This window comes from Phalacrocorax carbo, chromosome 7 (assembly GCF_963921805.1).
Source record: "Phalacrocorax carbo chromosome 7, bPhaCar2.1, whole genome shotgun sequence".
Taxonomy (NCBI): domain Eukaryota; kingdom Metazoa; phylum Chordata; class Aves; order Suliformes; family Phalacrocoracidae; genus Phalacrocorax; species Phalacrocorax carbo.
In genome coordinates this window covers 50,071,091-50,093,367 of record NC_087519.1, presented here as the reverse complement: position 1 = coordinate 50,093,367, position 22,277 = coordinate 50,071,091, and the positions used below count along the sequence as shown (strand labels likewise).

The window sequence follows — 22,277 nt, the reverse complement described above, 5'->3', positions numbered from 1 at the left end:
CAGAACACAACTCTTTATAATTAATTGGAGCAGAGATTCAGGTCGGGGTAACTGAATCACACTCCCTCCTTTACAAGCAGTCCCATGTGGGGGATGTCGTATGTTCTGCACCAAGACTTGTCCTTTAGCCATCCTGCAAACAAAGCCTACTGCACTGCAGCATTTTTGGTAGGAAGCAGAGTAATTTCACTTCTTAGCGTGTCTGTCAAAGCAAGAACTCACTGCCCTAGCCCAACACCAAACACACCTTGCTCACATGTAGCCCCAGTCTTCCCAGCTGGGCAAATACACCGCCCGGTCTTCGTATCGCATGGTGCTTCTCCACAGCTGCACCTCTGTTGGCAGTTCACCCCAAAGCTCCCAGGCTGACAAGCTGGTCAAAGGAAACCCAAAGACATGGTTAGTATAAGGAAGAGTTCTGAAGACACTGGGAGGCTCCACCACCAGCGATTATAAACGGAGTTGTGCTGGTACCAAGTGATCTATGTTAGCATCAGTGTCTCAGCAAACAGTGGTCTGTAATTTAATGCAGCAGAGCTCTAGGAAATTTGTGCCTGAAACTTTAAAAGGAACTAGTGTTCCCTGGACAAATGTTACTTTTTAAGTAACTGGCCTCACCCTTGTACCTCGACCCTTGCAAACAGAGTGACACAGCAGTTGCCACGCTCCAAACACCAGTTTGGCTTCACCGGGGGACTGCTAACTCATATCAGGTACACCAAATGTACCTTTTCTTTGCAACTCCTATATCTGAACATAAGTTTCCTGATTAAGCTTTCCCATCCAAAGCGTACCTCCTGGGGAAACGTGCAGTGAGTACCTACATAAATGGCATTTTTCTCCATGAAACCCGGGCGGACATGGATGCTTGCAGACTCCCGTCTCGTGATCACACAAAACGTCAGTAGGACAGTTGCACCTCAGTTTGCAACCAGCCCCATAAAAGCCAGGCGTGCACTCTGGAAAATGCAAGTAGATGCAGAACATGTAGAAGAAAAAGGAAGAGTTAAGAAAACGGAATAAAAGTCAGAAAACAATTTGGCAGAAATTTGCAGAAAATCTATTATAATGTACATTTTAGAGGTGCTGATAACGAAGTGTAAATACTTATTAAACGCTTGCACGGACATTTCAAAGAGGTTACTGCTTAAAGACAACCCCGAAACAGAGTGGCAGAATACTTAAGGATATATTCAATTACAGCCATTACAGAATTACTCTTCTTATCGGTCTGTACCTTCTGCTGCTCTCTGCCTTGGTGCAAAGCCAGTGCCGGGCGAGGGATGCTCTCCCCCAGAACTGAGCACGTCACCGAGAACGCTGAAGATATTAAATACCTTCACTATTATTCTCCACCAAACCCCGCAGAACTAGTGTCATAAATCCGACACGTTCCTGCCTGCCCAGAGAGGAATCTGAAGGCAGAATCTTTATTGCATTACTCCATTACTGTCTGGAGAGGGCTACTGAGACATGCAGACATGAATGTGGAATACAATTCTCTTTGAACTACCCCCAAAAACTACAAAGAGTAAGTTGAATTCAAAGACCTGCAAATCTGAAGGAAAAGTAGCATTACTGAAACCATTTACAAATAACCCCGCTGCCACAAAACACAGGTTTTGCCACTTATTTACTGTCTGTGTGGAAAAAGGAAAGAACAAAAGGGAAAACTGCCACAATCTTCATTATTTAGGGTTGTATTAGAATTTGGTGCCTAGATTTCTGTTGTCATTTGATCAGGCTAAAGCTCCTGCATTCTGAAGCTGTATTCCCCTTGATGTCCCTGGAAGCGCTGCGATAGCAGGCACTCGTGGCATTTGCTGTATGAAAAACCACCGACAAAATAATTAGTAGAATATGAATATATTAGTAGCAGCAGCAGCCGAACAAAGCAGATGGGAGGAAGACCGAGAAATAATGCTAGTACAAAGGAGTAAGCAGACATAGGGAATCTGGCTTTCTGTTATACCTTTCTGACACTTTCTGCCGTGATAGCCAGGCTTGCAGGTGCAAGTCCCGTTCCTCGCGTTGCATTCCAGCGTGTGCTCTCTCACGCACTGACACTCCTCCGAGCAGCCAGCTCCGAAGGCCCACCTGGGACAGGCTGCAGCCAGATGAGAAGGAATCATTAGCTCTGTAATTATGCATAAGTTATTTGAAATTGCGCACTGCTGCAGAATGCAACTGCTGCAAAAAGCAAAACGTTCGTTTTACTTTCAGCAAATACATCCACGTTCCTGTGACAGTGCCTATTAATGTGTGGGTGTGTAAAATATAGTTTACATGATTCCTTTATTAAGTAATTCATTTCGTTTCAAGCAATATGTGGTGAATGCAACAACCAGAAATGTTTCAAAGCAAACTTAGTTAAGTTTCCGAAGGAAAAAATATTTGGATACTCTGCAAGACAAAAGCTTTCATGAAAAAAGAAAAACACAACTATTTTTCAATCTTGTATAGATTTTACGAACAAAACTTGTAAGCGCAAAGAAACTTAACCATCTCTTTTGTAACATTTTTGTTTTGATTCTTCTTATTCCCATTTTACATTTTGCCTTCATCTTGCCCCAAACCAGCCCTGCTCCTCAGCTCCCACTCCAGCTGTACCGATAGCCACCAACTAGCTCCCACCACACTTTAACCTCACCCACAACCCTAACATTAACCTGCCTGTCCCAAGCCAACCCTACCTATAGTCCTCATCTTTGTGCATCAGTAAATCTCAGTCCTGATGTCAAAGATTAATTGCTAGAGGAAAAGATTAATGAAGTCTCTGGGGCTCCCCGGCACATGCCAAAAGTCACGTCCTCCCGCTACTCCCAGCTCACTGAGGAACCCAAAGCCTCGCTCATCTTATATGTGATGTGGAATCTTTTTAAGACTGTTACATCGTGCATATGTTAAACAAACAGATCTGAAAAATTATGGGGACTTACTGAGATGGCAGAAGCGCCCGTAGAGCCCGGGGTCACACAGGCAGGCTCCATAGAGTCTGTGGCAATAGCCATTGTTGGCACAGTTGCACGGCTTGTTACAATTCTTCCCAAAGAGGCCTTTTGGGCAACCTTTTGAGTGCACAAACACAGCAAGGCATCAGCTGTTAAGTGTTAAAACACGAACACCAAATCAGCTCCCTTTTAGTTGGCACTACAGAAAAGACCACGCTGACTTGTCGCTGACCTGGGGCTCTGCACAGCCCCTCCTTACAAGGGGCTTGTTTGTCCTCACCCTCTGCCTTGCTTATTATTTAAACAAAAGTCACTGCAAGGCAATCCGCGGGGTTATAGTACGCCTCGCACAATGGAGCCTGTTCTCATTCAGGCCCCTAAGATTTGCCACGCACAATTACATCTAGATACAAACAAGGGAAAAGAAGCGGTGAGGTTTCGGGCAGACGCTACAGCTGGCAGGGCAAGGGGAGCCGTACCGTCTTCGCAGAGCTTGCCGTGCACGCCGGGCGGGCAGCGGCACTGCCCCGTGACCGGGTCGCAGGAGCCTCCGTTCTGGCACTTGCAAATGCTGGCACAGCCTCTGCCGTACGTCCCGAGGGAGCAAGCTGCGGAGAAAGCACGGAAGATGAACGGGCCAAGAAATCCTTTCCCTCTGCTAGAAGTGAAGCAAAATAAGACTCCAGTCGTCAAAACCGAGCAAGGACAGAGTCCTTTTAGTCAAGTGGGCTCTAAACTAAGTCATATTCTTTCTATGTAAGGTAATGTACATCCACCTAATATTTACTAGATAATTTAAAAAGGACACCTGAATTAATCAAGCTTACTTATGTGAAGTACTACGTGACGTATCCAAATTCTCCCCGGCATATACTCCCCTCCGCACAATGCATGGGGCTCAAAAACATTGCCTGTTCAGTACAAAGCTTAAAAATGAGAGCAAAGTTTTGAATATTTTGAGGTAAATATTCTGACATTTTTTTTCCTCCCAAATACTATTATAAAAATAACGTTGTGTTTTTCTAACATAGTCTCTGAAATCCCCCAGGTGGTCATGACAGAAATGGATCCACATCAGCATGGGATTCCTTCCTAAAGCTCTCATCGCTCCAACGCAGAACAAATTGCGAAATAAAGCCTTGCTCCGCTACTTGCAGCCTGAGCTAGCTGAGTAAATACAGTTGCTGGAGCCATCTGACTTAACCGACATTTCATCAATGTACATTAAGAAACTTGACATTTCCCATCAATTTCTATTCGTTTTCTTTCGTACGTTATTACAGAAATTCAGTTCCAGTTTTCTCAACTGCTTAGCTTACCCGATACCCACGGACTATGCTGTATATTACGAAAGCGAGAGAAAGAGTGAAAGCAATCACATACAGCTAATTCGTACGGATTATATATTGTATTTATCACTGTCAACGCCTGCTTCATCGGACTGCAGGTTTGGCTCAATAACGCAGTCCCATTAAAGTTCTTTAAATTCCAGAGGCGAATACCACCAGATTACATGCATGGATATCTACTGTAAATATAGAGCAAAAATGTAATTATTATTTATGATCTAAAGAATTTGTATCCTGTCTTGAAATTTTTATGCTCTACCCTGAACCACCAGAGCACCATGAATAGAAGTAAGAATATGCTAACTTGATAGCTTGAACTGTGTTAGGTAGGCTAGAAATCATCATTTGAAACCTCTTCATTCCTATTCTCTCAGCTCTCCCCAGTGTTTACTAACCAAACCCACGATCAGTCTCCCAAAATAACTACGGGCAGACTGTTGGTTTCAATCATTTGCTGGTTTTTTTCTATATATCTGTCCTTGTGATGATGACTCCTAAATAGTCCCAATGGTGATTAACCTGGAGATTGCTGCCTACTGAGGCTAAGTAATAATTCATCGTCTATTTGTCTCATCGGTGATAGCACAGACTTTCTGAGTGCGATGGGCCGTCACACCATGCACCATGAAATGGAGGGACCCATCTCAAACACGCAGGGAGACTCCTGTGTGAAGTCTCAGACATGCAACGTGAGTTTTGCCGAACTGCAGATGAAGAACAGCGCGTGGGACATCAAGAAATCGCCGCTCCATCTTTCCAGTCGGTTTCGACACATACTGCTGAACCAGAAAGATCTTCTGCCAAGAGGCAGGAATAAGAGTGGAGAGCTATTTCAAAGGGCACTAGGCGACTTGGCAAGAGAATTTTGAAAAATGTAATTTCCAGTATTAAAAATCAACAATCTCAAGACAATTAGGTTAATAATAAAAAGAATTACAAGGGAAAAAAACAGGCCCAACTTTACCAACATGGTGGGGGGGGGGGGCGGGGAGAAAGGGCAATGTCTTGCGATGCTCTAAAGGAAAAAGGTAAAATCAAGTTTAGCATCTCTGTCGGCCCAGATTGTCACACCACCTGCAAGGACAGACTTCTGAAAGTCAGCAAGGCAAGTTGTGCAGCAAAGCGTGGCAGGCAAACCCTGGCACTTTGCAGCAGCAGAGCGGATAGGAATGAAGACCACCACAGATCCTTAGGAAGGGGTACTGTACTGCACTGCCCTGGAGGGCAGAGACCTCGCTGTTTGAGGGTTCGTACGCGACCCTGTAGCACCCTTCACAATTTCTATCTAATGTACCACATTACAATAAACTTTTTGACCTGCCGGTGAGACAGCTGTGCACCTTAGAGAGCTTTACAGATTAAAAACGGGCAACAGGTTATTCCTATTTCCTACCTATCTGCTAGGACTCGGACAAAGTCCCCACCTTTCAAAGATGCTGTACTCACTTTCATTACAGATAACGCCGGTCCACCCAGGGGAGCAAACACAGCCACTGTGTTCGCTGTTACACCTGCCTCCGTTCAGGCAGTCCTCACAGCTCAAGCTACAGTCGTTGCCAAAGGTGTTATCAAGGCAAACTGAAATAAATAAAAATACAGAAGGCTTAGTGAGCATCCGGAGGAAATACTTCCAGAAGCTCTTACGTATCGTTCCAGACGCGCAAGTGCAAAAAGGAACCTGCACAACATTGACAGGCAAAAAAAAAACCGTATTCACGTTGTTGGCGCTAATGTTGGTAACACCGCAAATATCACCGAGTCCTCCCAAAACACGGTCCCAAATGGAGATTCCCAAATTTCTCTTCAAATCGTAGAGTCGAAATAAAAGCAAAGCTGGGACTTCAGCTAGAATTTACTTCCTTAAATGCTGTAATTCCCCAAAGAGCGCTTAAAATTGATTTTTAAGAGCAAATATTTTGCCTTCAGAAAAAGTGAATTTGTACCTAATGCTTGATAATATAGTATATAATTAAAAGTATTTCTTGGGAGAGAATCTCCTTTTGTCCCTGCTAGGCTCTTCTTTTTGTTCTTCTACTGCAGTAGGTGGACGCAGTGCTATTTAAGCATAGTCAAGAGATATTTTTAACAGCATAGTTCAAGTGTTGTTCCAGGAAAACAAAGCATAACGCCCATTTATCACTTCCTTTCTTCTTCATGGATATGGAAAAAAAGGGTTAGTCTATATAGAATAAGAAGAAATATGAAAATGCATTCCTCCCTCACCTTCCCCACCCTCCTTTTCTCCCTTGCACCCAGATACAGGCGCAGACATGCGCACCCTCATGTCCTCTTTTTGGGGGCTCTATTGAGAAAGGCATAGAACTTAAATGTTACGCTCTGCTAAAATATCTCGGTGACATCAAGATCCTGTCCAAACGGTTTGTTCATTGCCTTTGAGGCTTTATGGCTGTGGCTGGAGGCTTTTTGGAAGGGGATTTTGAATATCACCTGAAAGCGAGCTGGCAGATTATTTCAGCTAACAGTAAGTCAGCAGGCTGGTTGCTTTTCACCAGCAATTTTCTATGTGAGGCCAGATTTCCTCTAGGTCTCAGCACCCAACTGTTCCTTTTTCTGAAGCTGAACAAATGCCCAAGCTTTCAGAGGCATTCAGAATCCCAGTGCTCCCACTTGGAACAGGTTGCAAATTCATACTTGAGGAGGAGAATACAAATTACCATTAAAACCATCGTGCTTCTACATTTAAAAGTCATTCAAGCTGTAGAAAATAGTTAGTTAGTTACACCAGCTTATTGTTTAAAGTTGTATTTTTATAATATAGATAGCAGCACAAAAATATGTATGAAAGCGTAAGGAATAAATCAACATTAGGGAGGTAAAAGAACTTACTAAACCATTAAAAAGTTTCATTCCTCCAAACCCTCACGTGCTGCAAAGCCTCAGCTTTAGAAAAAGTGCAGATCTTCAGCTGTGAGTGATAATACCCAAACTTATGTGGCTAAACATAAATAAAACATGCAAAAACTGGTCAATAAATATTTGATTGTGGTTTCTAGGCCTGATAATTTTGCCTGTGGTTATCTCATTTATCACTTTCCCAACTGGTTATCAGTGTCGTTGAGTCCGCCTGGATGCTGTGTGATTTGGGAGGTCTTAACAGTTTTGTTAAGAAAAATAAGTTAATTTTTTATTAAAGCCAAGACCAGTTCCTGATTTTTGCCTGTAAGGCACAGTCCTCGGATGAGTAATTAGTGCTCATATAAAAATCACAGGATGTACACAACCAATGTACGAAAGCTCATTCGCCCCTGGTGACCCACCAGCACATACTGCACTCATCAGAAAGAAAGCACGGGGTTTCAACTCATAATACTCCTTAAGTGGTGAAGCTTCCACCTTCAGGTGGAAAGACTGAAGTCATGCAAAGTCCAGGTGGGGTGCAAAGCCGCTCTGCACCCAATTCCTGTGGCTGCGTGTACTCCCGTGCTCTGTTTGCCACCAGCTGTGCCAAGCCCTCGGCCACCCTGAGCTTTATGTGGGTGGGTCTGTGCTTTTCCCAGAGAACATGCCCAAAGCACTAAAAAGGGACCTGAATCTCCAGAGAGGAGTTGTTTCCACAAACAAGAAAGCAAATATCTTAAGCAAACCCCCCTCCAATTATTATAAAAGGGCTTGTAAATGGGCACACATGCCCCTGCACCCCCCTTCCTAGCTCTAGGAGACAAGGAGTGTTTCCCAAGGGCTTGTTCTCAGTAAAGAAACTTTGGTGGATTTCGTGCGTTGCAGTAACCCACGCAATCCTTTTGCCCCCGGGATGAACAGGATCTTTCTGTCTCTTGCCTCTGGGGCTTTGTGCAGACACCCTGTTTTTCCAAGAAGCCTCCCATCCCTTGCTTGCTGCACCCACTTTTCCCATGCCTCCCTCCACATCCCACCCCGCTGCATCCAGGCAGCAGCAGCCATGACCAGGGAGCTTTCCTGTTCCCCAAATATGCCTCATCTGGGACATGCGGCAATGCCTCCTCCCCACTGGCATGGAAGTCAGGCAAAAAGCACAATAGATGTTGACCCCTCCTCTGCTCCTCCGGGTGGCTTCAGCCCAGCATCACTCTCACCCTAAATCCTCTTTCCAAGACTATTCCCCCCATTTGCTGCGATGGCTAGAAGAGACGCTCGTTCACTCACCGACCCTGTGCACCAGGGTGAGCTCTCCTCGCAGGTCTTCATCCTCGTAGAGGGAACCAAGGGCGTAGCGAAGGAGCTGGGGGGGATCTCTGAACTGCAGCCCTGGAGCCCCAGCGAACCCAGCTGCCTCCTCCGCATCCATCTCCTCCCCACCTAGGGCTGACACACACACGTGCCATCAGGACCTGGCCCCAAGTCTTCCTCTGCGACACTTTCCTCTCATTCACACCTTCTTTTTTTTATTATGCTGGTAGATTTTCCAGCGACACCCCTGTGCAGTCTGCACAGCACTCACAGCCAATTCGTTTTCTCATCTGTATTTATAAACAGAGTTTCTGCTATCCAAAAATGAGAAAAGGGTGGTGGTGGGGAAATCTTTCACTTTCCTTTCTTCTGGAAATACACTCTGGTACTGGAGAGGCCAAAAAGAAAAAAAAAAAAGGGGGGGGGGGGGCAGCAGAATTTAATTTTCCTCACTTGAAGTCTGAGATTATTTTTAGTTAATGAAGGTCATTACTCTAGCTCATTTTGGAGATGACAAATACAGAGTGAGGCTTCCTATCCAATTTATTTTCAGAAAAAAACTAAAATTTGTGCTTTAAAATAAGGGAAATCACTTGGCTTTCTTTTCAGAGTTGGTTAAAATATCAAACTCTTTCCTAAGGTTTAGCAGGTGCTAAACTTGGTTATAAAATTAAGTTGCTAGGCTAAACTCTGTCCTGGTTACACTGGCAGAAATCCAGAATCACAGCACTGACTTTAGTAGAAAATTTGCCTTGGTTCATCAAAGCAGAATCTGGCTACCTTTTTTTCCACAGGATGTTAAACTTCATTAAATAGTGCAAGAAAACTGTCAAAATAGTATTTATTTCTAAAACATGAGGTTTAGGTTTTCAAACACGTCCAGGGGATTTAAACATTCATCTCCCATTAATCTTTGGCAAAACCCATTACTTGAGGATGAACGTGGGATCCACGTATTGCACGTAGCTCTACCCTGGCCACATTCAGAGATGGCTCAAGTTGGGCTCACAAAATCCCAGGATCTGTGAAAATCTCAGTTGAATTCACATTTTAAATCAGTGGGAAATATTTTAATGGCCTTCAAGGTGTAAAAATAACTCACCAATGCAGGACCATCTGTTAACACCAAGCCTGTAACCCTCCTTACATGCACATTCGTATGACCCCAGGGAATTAACACAGAAATGGTCGCAGTTGCCATTATCAAGATGACATTCATCCACATCTAGAAAAAACAGATATAAATGCTGATTAGGTGCAAGTACCTCTGCATGGAGAGTGCGCTCTGTGCCTGGCTGCATCTGAAAAATTCTGCACATGAGAAAACCTGATTTTCTTTATACTTTCGGGCTCTCTGTTTCTCACTAGCACGGGGGACATCAAAACGTTTCAGGGCAACAGTATCTCACCTATGTTTTTGTCTCAGGTGAAAACAGCTGCTTTAAGCTGTTAAGCTCAGTTGATCCTTTGGTTATTTTGAGGGCTCTTCTTTTACAGAAGCAGTCTTTAACACACATCAATATACAGTGTCTATGGAGAGAGAAGGAAAAGTTCCTCTCTGCTGGCTCGTCTCCCACAGCCCCACCTCTCCATGCTTGATGCTGGATTATTACTGTACTCCAGTCTCAAGAAGTGGAAGTTACACATTTGTAAAAATTTATCCGCATAGCTGGCATATGGTCACTGATTCTCTTATTAGGGAAATGCCCACAAATCCCTGGGATGAGCTTTGACAGCATTTCTTTTACCTGCTGCCGTGCTTAGTTAGACTGAGCCACCGCTATCAAAGGACTCACCGTCGCAGGCACAGCCGTCGGCGTTTGGCTGGAACCCTGCTTTGCAGGCACACTCGTAGCCACCCGCGTAGTTGATGCAGAACTGGGAGCAGCAGGACTCTCCGGTCTCGCACTCATCCAGCTCTGCAAGGAAGGGGCAGCTTGTTCAGCCCTTAGACGCGGTCTGAGTTGCTGCCACGGGTTTGCTCAGTAGCTACTGCGCTTTTCAGCACGTGCCTTTCTACGTCTTCCTCTCCCTTCACCCACATAAACCACTGCCTGAATCCTGACAACTGCTGTCTCCTACCTTTCCCCACAGCAGCCACTACCCTCCATGTCCAGGGAGAGGCGTCTTTTCTGCAAGTCTGAGGCGCCACGAGGTGATTTATGAAACAGACAACAACTAGTTCTCACCACCCACAAAAACCGTCTATTTAACAGTAAACTACATTTAACCATTTGCACTTCTGTACGTTCAACCTTTTTCAATGCCAACTAAGAGTGAAACAAAGCTCTGATCCAGCAAGCTCTGATTCGCTGGACACCAGCAGCCTCCTAGGTGCAGTTGTAGTTTTTGATAACTAATTGCCCATTGCCTTATCCTGCCCTGTGCCCATCCGGAAATTGGTATCCTCGACACCGCTGTTCTGCTGATTAGATACGAGAATCGAGTTGTTATCTTTTCGCTGCAGGCTCTCAGCTGATGTCAGCCCTCGCAGCCTGCTGAGTGGGTCGGTGGCCGTTCAAGGGCCACGTTGTAAATGCTGAGTCTGCAAAACGCTTTTGAACGTTACCCAGATGAGCAGCTGCGGATGGGAAAGGTCAGTGTCTCAATTAACCTTGGAAGGAGTACCAACATTATTAGGAAACACCGACAGGAGAAGGAGGAGAAAGAAAATGTAATTAATCAATCGAGGTGAGGAGGTCAGCATGAAAATGATTAATGCAGGTTATTTGAACACGGAGTGTTTTCTAGAAATGTCACAAAGCCGAGCTCCTCTGCAGTATGTCAGACAATGCCTTGCTCTGGGGTCTAGCAACAGCCCCTTGTCTGTGTAGGAATGTGAAATGTGCATCCAACAAAAAGGAGTTTTACTGTTAAGAGCAGCTTTCCATGTCCTCGGCCTTGCCAAACCCTTCCCCTGCGCTCTCACTTCCCTCGCTGTGGCCAGAGGAACTGCTTCCCTCTGAAATCTCCATCAGCAGGTCACCGAGCTGGGGTGCGGGCAGGAGGCTGCTCTGCCTCCTCTCATCTGTACACAAACGGGACTGCATGAGCCATCCCACCCCTGCGAGGCTCTGGGTCCAGATCTGCCTCCCTGACCTTCTTTTGCTTTTCAAGCTCCAGCATCAACCGCCCTTGCAGACCTCGGTGCTTCCCTCCTCCCCTGCTCCCTCCCCTCTCCTGCACTTGGCTTTTTTTTTTGTCGCAAGACTCCTCTTGTCTGTAATGCCTCTCACATTCACCAGACCTCCTGCTCTCTACCCTTCCTCATGACTTACTATACTGCTCTGAGATGCCTGCTCTTCCCGCCCCCCGCCCTCTTCTTGGCTATTCTTTAAAATTTTAATGGCACAGTGACAGCAAGTCTAAACCAGAATGAGATACAGTTTGCATAGCAAAAACTATAAACAAAAAAAATCACATCGTAAAATAGTTTAAAACATGAAGGAATTTTTAAGCTCTTCTCTCGAAATAAAAACAAATCTAACTCTATTGCTTTCACTTCCTAAGTGAGACTTCTCACAGCCAGAAGTGCAATCTCATCACTGAGCAAATCTGATGGAAATAGAGCAACTTCCATAACACAATGTGGAGTTTGTGCATGAAGCACTTCAGAACAGCAGTGCTACTGCTCCCAGCCAGAGCCGACCCTCTTCCCAGCCGCCGGCTGGGGAAGGGAAGGAAAAAAATATTCAGCCAAGCGCTGTTTGGGCTGGACACAATGAGATACAGTCACGGCAACTGGTGATGTGCCAAAGCGCCATTTCCATTTGGGAGGCAGAACTCCTTCCCCCCGCTAATTAATAATCCCAGCAAACACGCAGAGCAAGGCAAGCTGGAGCAGCGGCTGAGGAAGTGCCAGAGGATGGCATTAATTAAAACGTGTAGGAGAAGGGCAGGGGGTGGGAAGGTATTTCCTTGAGTGACAGCTCTCCTGCAGGCTCCCCTTGCAGAGAGACCCACCACACCTCCTCCCTCCTCCCGCGGAGATGCAGCATTTGCCGTGAATTACCTGCGCACGTTTTGCCATCAAAATCGAGGCGATAGCCGTCGTCGCAGGAGCAGCGTGGCCCCGCAGTCGTGTGCTCGCAGTGATGAGAGCAGCCACCGTTGTTGTCCTGGCAGCTATCGACAATTTCCATTTCGATGCCTTGCGGAGAAATACATCAAAAGGATGTTAAAAAGCAAGCACAGGGGAAGAGTCACGGGAGAATAAGCCTTCCATAAAAAAGCATCCATAAGCCGACTGCTGTAGCAGGAAATATAAACTCAGCTCCCGCACACACCCGAGAAGAGCACGTTCTGGAGTCACTGAACTTCAGGTATTTGTCTCATTGTGTCATAACAGTGGATGCTCTCGACTTCGGTAATATGAAGCTGGCTCACCGTTTCAGCAGCCTGCCTGCCACGGGAGCGTCCATGGGTTTTCTGAGATTTACACTTTGTTTGAACCTAGCAGTGAGTTCTGCCCTCAGCCCAGAGGAAGAAAGCAACCATCTGAGGAACGCAGGTGGTTCATCTCAACCCAGGCTGCTTATGCTTTCCAAAGAGCAGCTTTTAGTTTTGTACACGAATGGGAAAGAGCTGGGCTCTGAAACATCCACCCGACACAAATGCCAACACAATTTTCATAGCAGAGTCCTGTTGCTGAGCCTGACACCCAACCACAAAGCAAAACAGGTTTTGACCCTTGGACGTCCCTTCAAGGGGGCAAACGGCAACTCCTCTGCTGAGACTTTGTCCCCCCGCAATTAAGACCGGGTGGTGGAACGATGCCGTCACCAGCCCCCTTCACCCTGACAGACCCCCCCAGCCTCCTGCGCTCGGATGCACTGGACGGTCCTCACAACATTTTGGCCAGGTTCAGAGGAAACCCTCCTAGAGGAAAGGGAACATCTGTCCATCTCATTCCCACCAAGGTACTTAATTAAACTATTTCTTGTATGATAAGAAGAAAATATAAGGTCAGTTATAAAGTTTATCTTGAAGAATTAGCTGGATTGTCTTGTTACAGAGCTGTTTAGAGAGGAATTAATTCTCCATACTATGTAGGAGAACTGCAAAACACCTTCCCTGAAGGAGCCATCGTACTTCCAGAAACACCCCAGCTCGCAGTGGTGGCCATCAGACCCGGTACGGAAGAACGGCATTTCCCCGCTGCCATGGCTCACGGACACGTCTGTGTCGGTGGCTCTGATCCCTTTTTGTGGCCCCGGAGAGCAACCTGCCTGCCAACAGAAATATAAGTCTAGCTGGAAGAGGGTATAAATTAGGAGAACACATATGGAGGGCTCCATCTCATGTGTGGTATGTTTATTTGCACCAGCGAGGAAAAATCTAGTCTCCTGCCCAGTGTGTTAAGCTGGGATTTAGGAAACCCAGTGATCAAATGCAGAGTCTGACTTTATAGACTATCTTCATCATTTGTTTTGTCTCTGTTCTTCATCAGTAAAACTGGAAAAACAGCTCTTCCCCATGGCACTGGGGAAATGAAAAAATAAACAAAGATTGTAAATTGCTCAAACACTGGGATAATCCTGATCATAAATATATGCAGGATGTTTTTATTTTTATTGTTTGCTCTGCAATACTGTACATAAGGCAGAGAGAATCAGCACCCCCCGAGATTTGCTGAACATCGAGAAAAAAAATATTATCAGAAAAATCACAATGAAATCTAAGTGGTCTAAACCACTTTTTTATCCCCAAAACAGATCATTTTGTACCTATATATTGATTGCACTTCCCCCACCATTGCACTACTCACAGCTCCCCATCACCTATGAAATAATTCTGCAGGATGTGTCTCACATAACTGGTTTTTGTTTTTGATGCATGTTAATGCTTTGAAACTGAATTTCATCCTCAAGAAGGATTTCTTACACATACATTCTTAAAGAAAGCATTCATTCTCTGGCACACAGCTTATTTTCCTAAGGAAATTCTGCTGAAAGTTCTTGCACAGTATTATTAGATCGAACAATCTTTGCCCACCTCTTTGCTAAAACAGGTCATGCTTTTGTCTGCATTCCAGTGAGCTTATGTTAGGTCCATAACAACACCAACTCTTCCACATCACCTCTTTTATTAATCTAAACGTGCCCTCAAGGACACCCCAGGGATCACCTATCAACCCACAGTCCTGGGATTCAGTCCCCTTCGCAGGAAAAGTAGCATTGGTTAAGAAACCCCACTGGCAAGAGGTAAGCACGTGAGAGAAGACAACAGGGCTCAGCACTGTTTAAGTTTGGGGAATTTTAGTTGTTCAAATATTTTTTTCTGCCCTCAATCTTGCCTTTTTCCTTTTTTTACTTTTTTTTTTTTAAAGCTTCTACTTAACAGTGTCAATAATCTCAGGAGAAACATATGTAAACCTAGACACAGAAAGAGCAGAACATCATGTTGGTTTTCTTTTGCATAAGATCCAGCATATAAAAAAACTGGGAGAAGGAGGGCAGGAATGAATATATTTCATAGAACAGCAATATTTTGGTAGCTCTGCAGTAGAACTCACCAGACTCTGAAGATAAACCAACAGGGCTATTTGCTCTTTGAAATGCAATAATTAAGGTCTGCGAACACAGGCTTAGGAATGTATCAAACCTGCAAAACCAGCAGTAGCAGAAGATGAAGAAAATAGTATTAAGCTTGAGCTTTTGCATACATTTATTTGGCTGGGAGTGCTAATCCAACCGAATTAAAAATGAAGCATAGCAGTTTGCGGATAAGATAGCCTGAAATGCATAGCTGTAAAAGTGTCACTTACGGTAGCACTGCTTTCCATCAGCCCCCAGCTCGAAGCCAGGATTACAGACACAGGTGAAGGATCCTAGAGTGTTCACACAACGATGAGCACACCTGGCTCTCCCTTCTGCACACTCATCAATGTCTACGAAGCAGAGAGAAAGGCAAAGACATTCATTTGGATATTAGAAATTAAAAAATAATATTGCTTTACATGTTGTCATGGTTTAACCCCAGCCAGCAACTAAGCACCACGCAGCCGCTCGCCCACTCCCCCTCCCGTGGGATGGGGGAGAGAATTGGAAAGTTAAAAGTGAGACAACTCATGGGCTGAGATAAGAACACTTTAATAATTGAAATAAAATAGTAGTAGTAGTAATAAGAATGATAATATACAAAGCAAGAGATGTACGATACCATTGCTCACCACTCGTCGACCGGTTTCAAGCCTGCCCCTGAGCAGCGATCGCTGCCCCCCAGCCAACTCCCCCCAAGCTTTATATACTAAGCATCACGTCATATGGTATGGAATAACCCTCTGGGCAGTTGGCGACAGCTGTCCTGGCTGTGCCCCCTCGCAGGAACTTGGGCACCTCCTCGCTGGCAGAGCACGGGAAGCTGAAAAGCCCTTGACAAGTGTAAGCACTGCTTAGCAACAACTAAACCATCGGTGTGCTCTCAACATTATTCTCATCCTAAATCCAAAGCACAGCACTGCACCAGCTACAGTGAAGAAAATTAACTCTACCCCAGCCAAAACCAGGACGCGTGTACCTGGCTGTATGTCCAAACACCCACTGAAAAGAACATCCTGATGTCAGTCTACAAATGAAAGCATCCAATGAATCCAGGAACACTGAACTCACAACGTTATTCTCCAAAATAATATTTTTTTCTAAACACTGTTGACCTTGAACCTCTCAGTGTGCATATTTACAATATCAAACATTTTATTTACAGTATCAGCCTAAGCAACTTGTTTATTATTCCCATGAAAAAAGCAGTAGCAAAAGAAGTCACATGAAGAACTCGGAACAAGGTCCTATCTCCCAGTACACTAAAATTATCACTAGGTCCTCAATGCCATTATATCTAAATTAACAGAGCAGGAAATGGCTGATTATTTTCGGAATGTGAAATGATTTGGAATAAGTGGTGGCTTGCTTTCAGCAGGTAGGGTGGAGACGGATCTTCTCTGTCACACCCCTGAATCCTGCAGCTCCCTCTACAGCAGCCCAGCGGGGACGCACCTACTCTAATCAGGGGAGTTTCCCCCCACCTGTAAGAAAAGAAATTGCATGAAGAACAGTAGGTGGGGAGACTGTTCTTCATCCTGTCAAGCAGTCTCTTCCTCAGCTTTACACTCCCTAGTCTGTATTTTGGAGTTCAATCTCACCGAAGGCAACCGTCTTTCTAAAAACTTAGTGGAAGAGCATGAAAATATTTTAAAGGAATAATTCTTGGGGAAAAACCCAACAGAAGCTTACAGTAAATACTGCTGCTGTGGAGCACCACTGCAGAAAACACCAGCCTCCTTGCAAAGACGGGCATTATCTTACACGTGGCCAACCCCTAACTAACCTCCTGCTCCTTCTTTTGTTCTGACATTTCGCTTGCAAAATACAGATTATTCATCGCAACGATCCTGGGTCAGTCTCTCGCACACAGGAGAGAACAGTCCAGTGCGCAGCTCCTCACCTTTCACGACAGAAAACCACTTTCTAACAGGTTTTTTCTTCTGCCATATGTGCTGTAACCAGTGCCGTACTCGTGGCCCCTTGTACTTGAACACAAGTAGCTTTACGAATGCAATCAGCCTACTCGCAAAACGAGGCCCCAGGCAGTGCAAACACCACACACCGACTCATGAAAATTTCAGGATAAATGACAGCTTCTCTAAGGCAGCAGTGTGAGTAGCTGCTGTTTAGAATAAAATGGGTTATTTCTCCTTTTTCTGTAATTAATTGTCACTTTGCAAGTAGAGCATGTTGGCCAATGCTGTAAATGCTCTTTTCTCTTTTTCTGCTTTTTCAGATAGAAAAAGTTGGAAACCTGAACCACAGCCACCACGCTGCACACGTTCCTCCAGATCTTTAAATACAGCTAATAGCTGAAGTATGACACTTTAGTTGTCCTCTGTCTCCTTCTAGCTCGGTTTCCAAAACGTCAAATACCAGCTTGAATTTTGCAAAGACATCGAATAATTTCTAGGAGAAAAAACAATAATTGTATATCCATGGTAAGACGTGATGCTTAATGATTCAAAAGACTGTTGCCATGAGGTCAGGAAGAAAATTTGTTCCAATTTATAACACTGCAAGTTACTTAGTGCTTTAGTTTATACATGAATTAACAGAATTGTCAACGTCTCTCTGAGATAAAAATGAGTAACATGCTGACCCTAGCATTAAATCCGCTGCCATTTCCATCTATTAATAATCAGTGAAGTGTCTTGAAAGTACTTTGCTTTTTCAGTAACCTTACTCACAAGTAATCCCAGTAAGAGAGGGCAATCACTGAGGCGTGCAATGCTACTCACAGAAGGGCTTACAGGCAACCGAGTAAAATACCCAGGGTAGGAAGTAAGTATTTTGCAAAGCACCCAGTACTCTGCACAGATAAGACAACGATTAAAGAATGGGCAAAATTTTGGCCAAGTTTTCAAATGGAGAAGTTTAATAGCAGTGTCTGAATTCATACCCTGATCCTGGTAAAAATCTGTGCCCCCCCCGAAGCCTGCAGGTGCTTTGCCCTTCATAAAACTGATAAACTATCTAGCTTCAAGCGCCATATTGAAAGAGAAAGCAGGTATTTTGGTCTCTAATTCCCCCGCATTTCAGGTCAGAAACGCATTAGATCCTATTGTAAATCCCAGACTAAATGCAGGACTTTGGAATTCAACTTTTTAAGCTCTTCTCTTTGGAAATCTTAGACTTCATGATTTCTTCCTTCACAGTAGTTTCTCTATTAATATGGAAACAGTTCTCCAGCTAAAAAGCCCTTTGAATTCTAACTACGTTTTCAGTGACCTGGTTCAGAGTGTTACTTGAACCAATTTTCCAGGAGCTGTATCTGGGTCATTATTTTAAAGGGACCCTACATAAGAATAACACTACAGCATCTACAAATCCGGCTGCTAGAAAGCATGATTTAAGAGATCACAGAGTAATTTTCATTACTAAAATGGTCCTTCAAGACTGCTGGCTGACATAAATATCACAGAGAGAACTGCTGTTTCAAAATGCGTACGTGTATTTGTATAACACACTCCTTTCCATTCAAAGCTCAGTAAGCCAGGGCACTGATTAATACCTTTCTTCCCAATAAATAGTCCATAGTTTCTCCCCTAAACAGGACTTTTTGTCTGCAGAAAGATAATGCCCTGGATGACACCCGCATTTTGCAATTCCTCTCTCATTTTGACAGATTTGTGAGCATCCTCCATTCCCACTTGTGCTGTGGTCTATCACTGAAACCAATTAGAGCACACTGTCAACTTAAAGGTCACGTTTTTGTCTGAAAATGGTCTTACCTGCCATCGTTACAACTAACAATGAAGATTACTGTAGCTGTAAAAGATTAGACTAAAAAAAAAATATATTTGACAGAATTTGGTGTATAGTAGAGCCATTGTTTTTCTGCATGCTATTTTCTCTCTCACTGGACAGCATTCTTCCTAGAGCACCAGCAATGCTTTAAACAGCAGGAAACTGGGCTCGTATTACACCTTGGAAGTAGGACAAGAAAAGTACATTTTATCCTTATTTTGCCATAACTGAGCAGATTTCAAGAGTTGCTCTAAACAATAGGAATTAGCACTCCAATATGTGTGAACCCATAAACACATACAACAGTTGAGTTTGCCACGGAACAATGTGTATTTAAAAGTCTCTAGAGGAAATAAATGCTGAAGAGCCCCAAAAGACCTCCTTCAGTCTAAAAACATATGCCATTCATGTTGTGCATCAAGTTTTTTTTTCTTTTTTTGAACAATAACATACCATTTTTCAAGGATAAGCCGCTCTAAGTGGCAAACACTATTTATAAAGTGTCTGCAGAAGCCTCCACCTCAAAGATCCTGCTGTGTGTTATGGGTTTCTTTCAGGAACACATACCTGCTGGAAGCGTACTGATGTATTTGCCCAAATAAAAACTTTGCACACACAAAAATAGACCTACCGGGACTGTTTTGAGGTCTGATTTGAGTTAAAAGCCAGAGTTTTCATACCAAAATCTGGTATTCTGCCCAAGGTTGAGGTTTCAGTTTGGAGTGCTAGTTACACCAACACACTGGTGAATAACATTATATAGGCAAATTTAGAGGACGCCTTTGAAAATGTGCCCTCTAGAGTTGTTACTTTCAAATAAAGATTTTTAAAATTTAAGCCCATTTCCTTACAGATGAAGCTCCAGTTCAGGTTTAGTGTCTGATTTGAGACATTTGGCCATTATGCCTCACTCACCTCCTGACATCTCCTTCACTGGCCCTCTCAAGCTCTGTACAAGTCAGCTTCAGGGGCACCAGGAAGAAAGTCAGCATCAGTTCAACAGCAGCGGCAGTGGAGTCAGGGTTTCAGTAAACCTGGGGAAGTGCTGAAGGAACACAGTTCCTCTAAACCTTGCTGCTTTGCTCTTCCAGTGGCTAACCACACCTATACATAGAGCTACGCAGGAGAAGGGAATAGGAGAGAAGGACCTCTATTTTATAGGGATACATTTAAATAAGGGGTGGTTTTTTTCTTAATTTCCTCCAATTTTCACTGTTCTGTGCAGCCAGTGGCATTTTCTGCCACCATTCGGCAGAGGAGGACATTGCCCCAGAACACCGTCAAATTCCCTCGTTTCACCTCCTGGCATCTCAAGAACGTAACTGTTCAAGGTTGCAGGCTGAGAGGTTGACCTGACAGTATTAAAAAAAAAAAATAATATATATATATAAAAAAAATCACTGTTAAGGATGTATAACTGAAATTTTCTGTTGGACTTTCAATGTGATAGGTTGCAAATAGGTTTCCAAGGGACAGCAGCACTTCATCCTACGTGACACTTTCAAGGCTGACAACTTGGCTCTGCAGTTCGACAATTTCCACTCTACAAAGGATTTAGCTTCAAGCAATAACTCGTTCCTTGCCGATATGAAATACTGAGTTGTCTGCTGCTTCCTTTTTTAATTTGGGTAAATTAAATGAAACCACTATCAAACAGCATCTGGTAAACTTGCATATTATAAAGGTTTTCAGAGCATCTAAAGCTTTAATTTGAGAAAAATTAGAGCATCGAGTAAAACCTGAAAGACTCTTCACAAGACATTGTTTGGCTTAATAACTTCAGCGGATAACAGACTTCATCCTATGAAGCTCTATTCCAAGCTGAGAAACACTATGGCAAAAAATTTACTGGAACTGTTTCATCTCCTAGATGTCCCAGGTCATCCAGGAACCTCATCTGAAAAAGCCTTGGTGATGCACTGACCTGGGGTGGCAGCAATGTTCTTGGTGAAATGTGAGTATGGGCTCTGCACGTGCTGTGGACCTTCCAGACCTTCACTGCAAGGCTGTAAAGAACAGGGACCCCAGCCCCATCTGCCATGACCTCTAGAGCAGCTAAAGAAAGAGAGCTGGGCCTTATCAAGTTAATTTTCCTGCTCACAGCAACCGTGACTTTACACTGGAGAAAATATAAAGTGGTAAGGAGTAAAATTTCCTTCTCATGGCAGGGAAGGTTAGGGGTGGAAATAGCATTGACTTACAGAAGGAAAACTCAAAGCAGCTTAAGATAGGTATTTTCTTCTTACCGTCCCTGGATAACCCAACAAGGAATTCATGCTAGCAGACATCTAATATAGCCCATTCTCTTACATGAGTATCGCAGCCACTCCTGACCACATCCATACATGCCTCACGCCCACGGCAACCATCTCACCACTTCGTCTGATGCCAGACCACTCCATCTCATCCGTTTGCCTCCATGCTGGAGGCTGCACCACCCTGCTAGGCTTTGGTGTTTCTGTACAGCCTGTCAGGGCTATGGGGTGCAGCATTAGCTCCCAAGGAGTCAGCGAGGATGACTCCACACCTGCAGCACAGCTATGCCTGCTGTAGTAATTACCCTCATGACACTGTAGTCTCCCCATCCAAGCAGCTGTCCTTTCTGGTTGGAAATTAAAAACAGCCACCTCCTCCCACTTTTTCTACTTAAAACATCTCTAATTGCCAGCCCAAAAATATTCATGGCTACTTTATGCTCATGTGTTGCTGTAAAAATCTTGTCCATTGGCTTAATTAGTGCTTTTCTCTCCCAGGTGTTTATTCGCTAAGGTATTTACAGGAGAAAAGCATCCTACTCCATCTTCATTTTGCCAGCTGAGCTCCCCTTGCAAGATAGATTCTCCTTCCCCTGACCACAGCTGTCCTCCTGGGGGGGGGTTTGCGCTATTATATTTTGATTTACACCACCCTGGACACAGGTAACCAGGCACACATGTGAACTCCGGATTAAGGTCTCACCTGCAGACAAAGCTGACCTTGCCCCTTCTCCACTGTTCAGTAATTACCAGCTGGTGACCAGCTGCTGCCTTTGGTGGGTGGCTGACCCTCATCAGCCCCACGATGCGAGGGAGCGAACAGCCACAGCTGCCTGCGCGGTGGCAAAACCTCCCCAATTAGGGGACGGAGCCTGCTCGTTTTGCTGCTGAGCTGAGCCAGAGCGTGCAAGTGGCACCTGAAGGTTCGAACTGCTCCATGACCGCCCAAGGGACAACTCCCACCCGGCCAGGCTTCGCCACACCCAGACCCGGCTGATCCAACCACAACACCATAAAAAAACACCTGGAAGTTTTATGCAGGGGTCCGCACACCCGGCTGGCTTGGCCAAGGACATCTCAAGTGCCAGAGGCAGCAGAGGAGCCGCGAGATGTTTGGAAACGGGCTGGAGAACAGCGGAGGAAGGTCTCCGACACCCTCTCCCCAGTAACGCTCCCCTTTTCCGACTCTTTCTGACAATCTCAGGGACAAAACGCGGCCACCCCGTGAGAGCCGGAGAGGCTGCGGATGCTCGCTGAAGCGCA

At 44.6% G+C, this 22,277-nt stretch overlaps 1 protein-coding gene across 2 annotated transcripts in view; it reads right to left on the bottom strand.

Moving 5' to 3' along the window:
- The window catches only part of LOC104051222 (multiple epidermal growth factor-like domains protein 6), a 206,295-nt gene that overhangs the window by 41,651 nt on the left and 142,367 nt on the right, over positions 1 to 22,277 (bottom strand). For both annotated transcript variants that reach the window (XM_064457943.1, XM_064457944.1), the window contains exons 8-18: positions 15,234 to 15,356; positions 12,480 to 12,617; positions 10,264 to 10,386; positions 9,570 to 9,692; positions 8,444 to 8,602; positions 5,747 to 5,878; positions 3,431 to 3,559; positions 2,940 to 3,068; positions 1,973 to 2,107; positions 825 to 959; positions 248 to 373 (exon numbers count right to left, since the gene is read on the bottom strand). In XM_064457943.1, the coding sequence (XP_064314013.1) occupies positions 248 to 373; positions 825 to 959; positions 1,973 to 2,107; positions 2,940 to 3,068; positions 3,431 to 3,559; positions 5,747 to 5,878; positions 8,444 to 8,602; positions 9,570 to 9,692; positions 10,264 to 10,386; positions 12,480 to 12,617; positions 15,234 to 15,356 (1,452 nt within the window). The remainder of the gene's footprint in view (positions 1 to 247; positions 374 to 824; positions 960 to 1,972; positions 2,108 to 2,939; positions 3,069 to 3,430; positions 3,560 to 5,746; positions 5,879 to 8,443; positions 8,603 to 9,569; positions 9,693 to 10,263; positions 10,387 to 12,479; positions 12,618 to 15,233; positions 15,357 to 22,277) is intronic.